Source organism: Magnolia sinica, chromosome 6 (assembly GCF_029962835.1).
Source record: "Magnolia sinica isolate HGM2019 chromosome 6, MsV1, whole genome shotgun sequence".
NCBI lineage: Eukaryota > Viridiplantae > Streptophyta > Magnoliopsida > Magnoliales > Magnoliaceae > Magnolia > Magnolia sinica.
In genome coordinates this window covers 22,961,898-22,972,886 of record NC_080578.1, presented here as the reverse complement: position 1 = coordinate 22,972,886, position 10,989 = coordinate 22,961,898, and the positions used below count along the sequence as shown (strand labels likewise).

The following is a 10,989-nucleotide window of genomic DNA, read 5'->3' as shown; positions in this document are numbered from 1 at the left end:
TCATTTTCAGCTTGTGAACTCTCGTTCTCTCAAATGATCTTCACAAGTAAGAGAAGTACTTAGCCGGATTAGATGATTTGACCACTACATCATCAATATATATTTCCATGAAATGACTAATCATGTCATGGACAATGTCATTCGTAGCTCTTGCATTTTAACTAAACGACATTGCAACCTAATAAAAAGTTGCCAAAGGTCCAAGACACCTAAAGGTAGTCTTTGGGACATCCTCAACTGCAATGCTTATTTAGTTATATCTTGAATGACTGTCGATAAAACAAACCATTTGATGCCCTGCAGCTCAATCGATCAGTTGATCGACCATGGGCATAAGATACTCATCTTTTGGTATGACTCGATTTAAATTTCTGAAATCAATACAGACTTTGGGTTTGCCATTTTTCTTAATAATCGAAGCTACATTTGAGATCCATTTAGCATACTTGATGGGCTTAATGAACCCTGTTTTCAAAAGCTGTTCAATTTATTCCTTTTCTTTTGGATAACTTCAGTTATCATTTACCTTGATGGATGCTTATGTTATCGATAACCGTTATTTATAGATAACCTGTATTTGACTAGGTTTCGGTCCAGTCTAGACAACTCATGATAGTCTAATGCAAAACAATTAGCGAACTCTCCAAGTGATATAATAAGTTCGATTTGGATCTGTGAGTCAAATAACTCACTGATGAAAGTAGTTTTGGGATGTCTCTCAGTTTCTAAATTGACTTCAATTAAAGCATCTTGGACTTGATCTTGGGAATCATCCAATTTTTTCAGAGCTTGCTTTAAATCCTTCAAATCAATACCATCTTCGACTACATGTTCGGCTGGTACCACTATTCCAACCATGTTAACAAAGTATCCATTATCATATCTTTGCAGGCTCTCCTCAAGCTACTTTAATATGGTCGTGAATTCGGCGTTGACCAATGTCTGAGTCATCATAGAATCTTCTATCATACAACTCGTAGTTGCATAGAAATGAATTATAGCTTTCAACAACTCATCGTCCAGTTGTATTATGGTGGAGATATCATGTACGATGTTATTTGGATTGATTTTAGCATCTATCTCAGTTGGTCTACCATTTTTATCTCATCTTATAAAATGTATTGGTCTGATCTCGTTCACATATAAATAAGCTTCGGTCGCATTAGACATGGCTAAGAATGGTTTGCTATTGGCCAAAACCAATTATACTTTGTCTTGATTTCTAAAAATCACAAAGTGTTGTAGTGATAAAGAAATATATGAGAAAGAATTAATCCAGTCTTTTCCCAGCAAAGCATTAATTCTATTTTGAGGAGGAATCGACCACAAAGAAAGTGGCCAACATCTTCTTGGTCCCCATCATGATTTGATAAGCAAAACACCATGTGTTTTTGCCACCCCTTCAATAAAATTACCGATCATGACTTCGGTTGGTATCAAATCGTCTTGAGTCTTCCCTAGTTTGGCCATCATCTCGGTTGAAAGTATATTTATGGTTGCTCCATTATCCACAAAGACTCTAGTGACTAGATATCCTTCCAAATGAATAGAAATATATACCATTTTTGGATGTTGAGTCATGTTATAGGTTGATCTTTCAATTTCTATCTTTTTAGAAGGTGACACTGATTCGACTGAAATAATCGATACATTTTTGGTGTCCTTTTCTGAATTGAAGGAGCCATGTTGTATAATTATAAGACGACTAAGTTCCTCCACATTTCCTTCCATCTTGTTTGGTTGTGACGATTTAACCTAGAAACTTAATGGTAGGGCAAATACCATATTACAATCCAATACGATTGGTGGAAATGACCCAAACTGAATTACCAAATTTGGACATTACCCCAGGCGTGTCTGAGTTCATTTGCATGCCAATTTCCTTCACCATTTCCGGGCAAATATTCTCATTCAGTTTGCATGAGGTTTATTCTAATGACTTCACTTTTGCAAGCAATTCCTCAATCAAAAGATCATTTAAAAAATATTTATCGTTGAAATATTCGGTTGATCCTTCAATGTTCATCCCTTCCTTTTTTAAAATTTGGCTATTCTTAGCTTACTCAGCTTCCTCATGCAGTTTGACCATATTTACTGTTAGTTGTTCTTCTTCTGATTTTAGAATTGTTAGCCTTGATTGCATTTGCATGTCCTTCATTCGAGGTTCACCTCTTACAACGGCTAACTGCCTTTGTTTAGCTGCTTGTTGCCTTTGCCAACATCGTGTTTTAGTACGTGTCATTCCTTCTGGTACAACTGGAAACTTTGGATAACATAACCTTTTCCGAACTCCCTCTCGAGTAGGCCGAGGTTTAATCATCCTTTGTTCGAGAGTTGACCCAAGATCATTAGTAGTGTACTTAGCCATTTGTTGGTAAAAAGAATTACCCTTTTTAATATTTTGATTAACCGATGGTTCTGCTTGACAGTGCGGTCGATAAAATCACTTATTTTGCCGAATCGACCATGCATATTGCCCATACAAGTGTGGCCTATAACAAGTGAAGTTTTCCACCTTTGGATATGCTTCAATTTTCTCAATTATATATAGTCTTCTTACCAACATCTCGTTCCTCGACCTTATCATTTTGAGATCTAATGTTAATTTTTTGTCATGGTTGAACTAACATATGAGGATTAACCGTGACCATGTTGATTTCCATATTAGATGAGAATGGATCAGTATTGATCAATATCGTATCTTTCTCTTTTTTCTAAAAACTTCAACAATCCTTGATCGATGTTGTCTTGGATAACATTCCTGAAAATAATACACTTGTTAGTGGAATGAGACCAAGTTCCTTGCCATTTACAATAATTGATTTTCTTTAACTCTTCGGGTGTCGGTATCTTATGATTGATAGAAACTTTTATAAATTTTCTGACCAACATATGATATCAAAGATTTTGTCAGACCGAGTAATATCGAATGTATATATCCTTGGAACTTTTGAGTGGACCGTGCAACTGTCTTTATTTTAACCAAGGCCAAATAGGCAAATGGCTATTTATCCACTACTTTGACTAGTGTGACATCATAGTCAGGATCATAGCAGTATGTTCTTGCTAACGAATTCTTTTGTAGTGTCACCTCGTAAAATAGAGCCTTATATCGAGATATCTTTTTAGTTAGATCATAAAAACATATGAATTTTGTTCTAATAAACTTTTTTCGAAGTTTAAACTCTATACCAGCCTGGGTTAATTGAATAAATTATACCTTGATTGTGACTACTTTGTATTGACCTTTTGCTCTTATGAATCAAACGATATACTTTTCGACCGATTCTCCTGGAAATTATCGAAATTGTGAAAAATCAGCCATAAAAATTTTCTTATTTTTATAAAAGAACTGGGCATGAAACTTTTCTTCTATTGCTTGCCAAATTTGAATCGAATTTGGTAACAAATTAGAATACCAAGTAAAGGTTACCCCAGTTAGTGAATGACTAAATAATTGTAATTTATAGTAATCATTATTGGTCAAATTCCCACAATATATAGTAAAACGATCTATATGTTCTATGGTTGGTTAACCAGTATTACCTGTAAATAGTCTAAAATTAGGTCAATAATTCCTCAGCAATAAATATTATTGGTCGACCCAATCAGGATAAGACTTTTGATACATTGGAGTAGTAGTTCGACCAAGAACTTGGCCTACTACCTCCTGGGCCAGCTGCACAATTTGATTATGATCCCGATGTTATTGCCTAGCCATTAGAGGGGCTCTAAACCCACCGGATGTTGCTCCTCATTATAAGGTTGGTTTCTGGGCAAATGTTGTCCCCCAGGTATCCCTTGATTCCTGACTTCAAGGACAAAATTCTTATTCTCATATTCTGGCTGCCTGAAATCCACATGTGAGGTGAATTTCAAACGTCTTGAACTGGAACAGGGATAGGATGTGTATTTTGCCGTAAAAGGGTGTGCTTGTGGTACTAGTTGTATCAGAGGTACTGCTACTAGATTCCCAACTAAACAAGTGTCAACATGCTGCTGAGGTGCAACAGGTGGCCTTTCGGCAAACATAGCTATCAACCAATTTATGCTCTCAATGTTACTAACCATCAATCTATTAAAGGTTTCAGCATGAGCAAGTGATTGTTCAGCTTGAATACGTGACAATTTCATAATGTGCTGAATTTCTCTTTACATATCGACCATCCCGATTGATATAATCTCAAGGGGTTCAACCCAAGATGTTGATGCTTTGTCTGGATTTGATAGAACAGACACTGGATTGGGTGGTGGATTCACTTGCTCGGGTACCTGCTGAACATGCAACTCTTCCTCATGGGGAGGAGCTTCATTAGCTGCAACATTAGTAGCTAAAGAAGTGTTTTGACCACCTCTTCGGCTTATAATTCCACAGAACTTTAGCACTGCTAATCGTTGTCCTACCGGGCGGGTAAAAAATTATTCTTTTTATACGATTGGTGTAAAATAAATATTTATAACAACCAAGTAATTGTTGGAGTCTGCCCGGGTGTGGTAAAAAAAATTTTATTCTCGGTTTGCTTTTTGTCACTTGCGGTGTGTGAGCATGCTAAAATCGATATAGCGGCTTGATTCAAACCGATCAACTTTGACCTCAAGAGCCAAAATAGGCAGACACATCAAACTTGATAGTATATAATTGAATTTGAAGAGATCAATCACTTACTCAACGACTTGCAGAATATTTATAATGATCAGGCAATAATCGAAGGGTGTGATTCTTCCTCTAAAGATGAGTTGTGCCTTACCTTTCACAAGAAAGGACTTTTTAGTATACCAGTGCAATAGAACAAAATGAAAAACTTATAATCAATCACTAAAAACAATTACAATAATACTTTGGAAAGAACTGCTTGTATTGGATAAGGATCAAGTCTAGCACATGAGTATAAGCTTGGATTACAAGTAAGAGATTACTGCTATTGGATTACCACCACTCGTAAGATAAATTGATAGAGTTTATTTGTTTGTTAGATTTAGTTGTCATTCTTTACTCTGCTAAACTTCCTGATATTTATAAATTTCTAACGTAGATATTCTTAAAACGTTTTTTTTTTTTAATTTTTTAATAGATGGTTATAATAACTGAGCCATCACCATCTTGACATTTCTCATTTTGACTATTCATATTCTCTCAATCAAGTTGTATTCTTCTTTATTATAATTTGCTCTTCGAGTACATTTTGTCACTGAATGCCTCGACGCATTACTTTTGGTGATAAGCTAATGAGGTGTATCATTAAATATATGCTAGCTATAATTTTTTAAAAATATTATATCTCATAAAAGTTTTTTATACACCTCCTATCTCTCATTGGAATGCCACGTGTTACCTTACCGCCTTTTGGTTTTTTCAAAGCAATTGTAAATAGGTAATTATTATAATTTCACCGTGTTGGAAAATTCATTGGAATCTGTGCCTTTGAAACTAGTTTAAAAGAAAAAATTTTAATTTTTGAACCATAAGGTATTATATATAATATATTAGTTCTGCCCATCTATTTTACTACAATATTTTAAAGTATTAGACAAAAAATGAAGTAGACCCAATACTCAAGTCGCCCACGCCAAAAGAAGCAATGGCCTCCTAAAGTTTTTAATGGTAAGTATTTGATTCCCTTTTTTTATGGTGTTGTCCACTTGAGTTTTGGATATGCCTTTTTTTTTTTTTTTTTTTTCATCGTGCTATAAATTCTACTGGCCTAACAAATGAACGGGTGGATAAGCGAAACGCATTACAATGGCTCCAAGTATATTTTGTAAAATTCTTGGTTTTCGTGTCAAAAAAGTGGGCAGTCAAATCAGGTACGGATGAAAATTTGTAAATGCCCAGCGAAATAATTATAATCAAACAAGCCGTTAGTGTTAAACAAATAACTCATCAAATGAGCCATGGTGTAGAAGTCAATTTAAGTCTAGTGGATTAACTCAATTTCCACAACGGCTCACTTCATAAAAACTTGACCCAATATACTCTTTAATGTAGGACCAACCTGCTACATGGCTCGGATCTCATATACATGTGACACGATAGCGGTACACGCTCAACGGACAGTATAGTTACAGTCCACTATGGCGGACTGAACATTCCCCGTTCCTCTTCAAAAATGCTCCCCCGCAACTTCTCTTCCAAACCATTTCGTCCTATCCTCAGATCCAAGGCCCAATCCCGCGCCACCGTCTAAAAACCTTCGAGTCCCACATCAAATCAACGGCCCACATCCAATCTCATCATCCAAAACCCCACCCATGACTCATCATCATCATCGGCATCTCCTTCTATAACAATGGAATCCCCATTCCTCCCATACATAAACCTTATATCCCATGCGGTACTCTCCCTCTCCATAACATTCATCATCACCACCTTCAATATCCCCATCATCCTTCTCCAAGGCCTCCATACATACATACATCCTGAGAATGTCGGCGCTGATCCCAACCAGTCCAACCTCAGGGCAGCAATCCGACGGCCAGAATCTTCCCAAGAGAACCCCGAGCCCAAGCGACGGCACAGATCCAAGGACAAGGTCGAATTTGACGAGTCCAACGCCCAGATCTTCCGCCTCCGCCTCGTCGATGCCCACCTCCGCTCCCGCCTCTACTTTTCCAACTACCAGTCCGTCTTCGTCTACTCCTCCGTCGCTCTCTCGAATCTCTTCCTCCGTAGATTCCTCCCAGAAGAAGATTCTGGAATCTTCAGCACGGTTCCGATTGCTCTGGTAGTCTATGTTCTCTGCAAGGTGTCAGTCTCCCTCGTGAAGGCGGCAATTGAGCGGTCCGCATCGACGAAGTCTGAGAAGCAGCTGAGTATTTTGTTGGGCGTTTTTGGTTTTTTGTTTGTTCTCCTGATTGTTTTCATTTTTGCTCCGTCCGTACTTGACTTCGATTTCAGTTCTGCGAATGGGTTCGCACGGACTTCTATTGCCATTGTTGCAGCGGGCCTTGTGGGTTCGCTCTATGTGCCTGCAACGAGGGCCGCTCGATCGTTCTGGCTCGGGACTGACCAGCTTCAATGGAATCTTGCTGTAATTTCCTGCGGGACGCCTGCTCGGATGTTACTATATATCAATTATTTGATGGTTGTGTTTACATCATTGCTTTGGATTAATCCGGTTGCGGAAATCCTTGTTAAGAAGATGGTTTCAGATCGGGAATTGGGATTTGGAGATAAAGAGAAGTGGGTTGGGAATGTGGGGTTGGTGCGATCTGATTTCTTGAAGTTTAGGACATGGTGTTTATTGGGATCGGCAGTCTTGCAGCTTCTGTCCCTGCGGCCTAATTTGCAGATGTATTTGAATGAGGCGGTCTTATCTTGGTACCAGAGATTGCACACCAGTAAAGTTCCGGACTTGGATTTTGGTCGTGCGAAGATCTTCTTACACAATTACTACCTTTGCTTAGTTGTTTTGCAATTTTTCTCAGCGCCAGCATTGGTGCTGCTGTTTCTCAGCTTGTCGCAGATTCAAGGTAACTTATTCGGTGGTTTTAAATCTACTGATAACTATGTGCATTACTCTTCTTTAGTGAAGGAAGTGGCTTTGTTTATGGCTTGGTGGGTTGTCTTCATTTGGGCTGTTTTCACTTCGGCGAGCTTGGCTCTCTATCGTTATGGAATTTTGTTGATCTCATGACGGCTATTTTGTTTTGTGGTGTTTGCTCTATTCTTGGGATATTGAGTTGAATTTTCAATTACATTCAAATGCTGCCTGTAATTTAATGGGTTACGAAGATTTTATAAGAGATCTTAGTCCATCCTGTGAATTTTTATGTATGAGTGGTAATGAATTTCCTGTTTCAAACTAAGCATTACAAAGCATATAACCTTGTGTCTACAATTGATTGATGGCACTAAAGCTGTAATTTCATAACCCTGTTTGATAGTTTGAATTAGATTCGTCCTGTCTGCTATAAGGATATTAATTGGGCCGGTATAGCTATATGGGTTCCATTACAGGGTTTTTATAGCCTGTGCTCTTTGTTTGGGAGAAAAAGAGCTTCCAGTAGGCAAGTAGCGGCTCTTCATGGGAATTATGGTTTTTTTTTTTTTCATTTAAAAGTTAAAAAAGGAGAACATTACTTAGACATAGACATGGGAAGTCAGACTCAGAAAAGCATCTCAACAGAAAAAGGGTGCCGCAGGTTTCTCAGGTTTGTGTTGAAAATGAACCATGTTGCCTTTTCTTTCTGTTCTTTTGTTTCCTGTTATGCTAGCATGTACAATTGAACAATTTTTAGGATTGGAAAATGGATTGGGTAGGTCTGTGGGACACTCTAAGTGGATCCATTTGAACCTCTACCCCAAGAATTGCCCCTTCAATTTGTATCAATGTTTAAAGACTCAAAAGTAAACTTGAAGTTCTTTTGAGGACTTGGTGATTCTTACTATTTAAAATATAAATATTTTAGAGTCTTGGCATGTATGTAAGGTATGTGCCATCCTGCACAAAACAAAAGCAGGATGACACATACTTTCTAATGGTTGTTCTTTAGAAATGGCTGCAAAGGAGCAGCAATGCTGCTACCTGTACCCATTTTTGGTCGTAGCCACTAGCCATGATCAGTTGGCCCTGCATTCTACCCATCCTGACCTGGATCTAGAGAACACAGGACCAGTATAGATTTCAACACGAGGGGAGAACAGAAAAGGATGGACATGCATCCAACAAAACAGGTGCCTACTTTCAGATCCTGATGTCTCAGGGATAGATCCAACCATAGCAGAACCCTCTAATGCTCACAATTTGAGCTTGCAACGAGGTTCTGACTCTAATATCGAATGGATCAGAACCACCAATCGAATGGATCAGAACCACCATTAATGGGACTCTAAGAAATGATGCGAACGTGAACAATTCATCACTGAGGAATGCAAATGATGTTAAGTTACTGATGTCTTCTAGTGAACTTCTCTACTTGGCTTCTTGGGTTGCAGATGGATCATTGCTTGAAGCGAAGGTCTTTCATCCTGTTTTCTGGGCCAACCCTTTTGGAGCATTCTCAGGCCTTTCTTTGCTTCCAGATCCATTGTCATCCAACATGACTAACTCAACTGTCATGTGCTTGGAGGTTGCTGCCTTCTTTGTGATTTTATTGCCCCTTTATCCTCAGCTAGTCTTCGTCTTTGGCACAGCTGGTGCCTTTGCCGGGATGGAGCTGCAGCTTGACTAGCAGCAGAGCCAGCGGTGTCAATTGGCCAGGTTCGGACCATGTATAAGGTTACGAATACCCATTCCTACTAATGGGTATTGCACCTATACCCATGCCCATGCCCATCAATGGGTATTGCATCCGTACCAATGCCCATACCCATGTAGGGCTTGAAATAGGTACCCATACCTGTACCTTATAGGGTGTTGGTGTACCCATTAGGGTATCATGTAACCATCTATAATTTAAGATTTAAAGCACACACACAGACACCATTACTCAAAAAGATTAAATTTCGTACAAAATAAGAACTATGGTCTTTTCTTCAAAAAACATAAATATAGCATGATAGTATGTTATTTTGGATTAAGGAAAAAAAAAAAAAACTTCTTCATATTGTTTTTAGTCCATCATATGATTGAAAGCTAAAAATTATCTAGTGAAATTGCATATGTTAAGTAATTAAAATATAAATCATCCAAATTGTGGGCTCTAGATTAGATGTGGAATGAACCAAAAGTTAAGCTTGTTTAATTATTTGTTTATTGGATTAGTGAATGTCTTTTGGACAGTTAAAAAGTGAAAAACAATAATTTGATTTTCCTATTTCAATAAAAAAGTGTCTAGGGGTATTGCACCTATACCCATGCCCATATCATTTGGACCAGGTATAAGGTTACGAATACCCATTCCTACTAATGGGTATTGCACCTATACCTATTGCATCTGTACCAATGCCCATACCCATACCCATGTAGGGCTTGAAATAGGTACCCATACCTGTACCTTATAGGGTGTTGGTGTACCCATTAGGGTATCAAGTAACCATCTATAATTTAAGATTTAAAACACACACACAGACACCATTAACTCAAAAGATTAAATTTCGTAGAAAATAAGAACTATGGTCTTTTCTTCAAAAAACATAAAGATAGCATGATAGTATGTTATTTTGGATTAAGGAAAAAAAAAAAAAACTTCTTCATATTGTTTTTAGTCCATCATATGATTGAAAGCTAAAAATTATCTAGTGAAATTGCATACGTTAAGTAATTAAAATATAAATCATCCAAATTGTGGGCCCTAGATTAGATGTGGAATGAACCAAAAGTTAAGCTTGCTTAGTTATCTGTTTATTGGATTAGTGAATGTCTTTTGGACAGTTAAAAAGTGAAAAATAATAATTTGATTTTCCTATTTCAATAAAAAAGTGTCTAGGAATTGGAGGTTAAGATTATTCACCCAATCCAATTTTAGATCTACTGCTTAGCGACAGTGATTTCCAACAATTTAATTGGTTTAATTCGAGATATTGTTTGCCAATGTACAAATTCAAAGCGTCTGTGTATCAAGTGTCATGCATAGCTCGAGTATCAAAAAATCCCCATTTTATTATGACTCTTGATTTGGTATGTAAATTCTACACGAAGACTTTTGACTTGGTATATAAATTGTCCACGTCCTACATGTTGGCACTTGTACTGTAATTTGTTTTGCACCTTAGGTTGGTAATACGGCTACGCCAAAATGGATGGTAGGTATGATGTAGATGGTCCACTATTTGCTATACCCATGCCCGGCCAATTTGTTTATCAGGCTGAAAAAAATTCCCAATCTCACACCCACACTGGTTTAGCTACACCCATACCTGGCCTAGGTTGGGCTAGGCTTGGATACCCATTGCACCTGGCCCATTGACAGACATAAGCAAAAGCCTCCGTGAACTATTTTAACCTTTGGCGCCCCAGAAGTTCTTGAAACTTAGAGTAACCAACTCTAGATACTTTTTAAAAGCCCAACAAAACCAGATGAAAATGTTGGCAAACAATCGAGTGCAGA

The 10,989-nt window shown here is 37.7% G+C and overlaps 1 protein-coding gene across 1 annotated transcript; it reads left to right on the top strand.

Annotated features, from left to right (window-relative positions):
• The first annotated feature begins 6,080 nt into the window (after positions 1 to 6,080).
• Positions 6,081 to 7,806, top strand: LOC131248539 (uncharacterized). Its single transcript, XM_058248858.1, has one exon. The coding sequence runs from the start codon at positions 6,288 to 6,290 to the stop codon at positions 7,632 to 7,634; it is 1,347 nt and encodes a 448-aa protein (XP_058104841.1). The 5' UTR covers positions 6,081 to 6,287; the 3' UTR covers positions 7,635 to 7,806.
• The last annotated feature ends 3,183 nt before the right edge of the window (positions 7,807 to 10,989 follow it).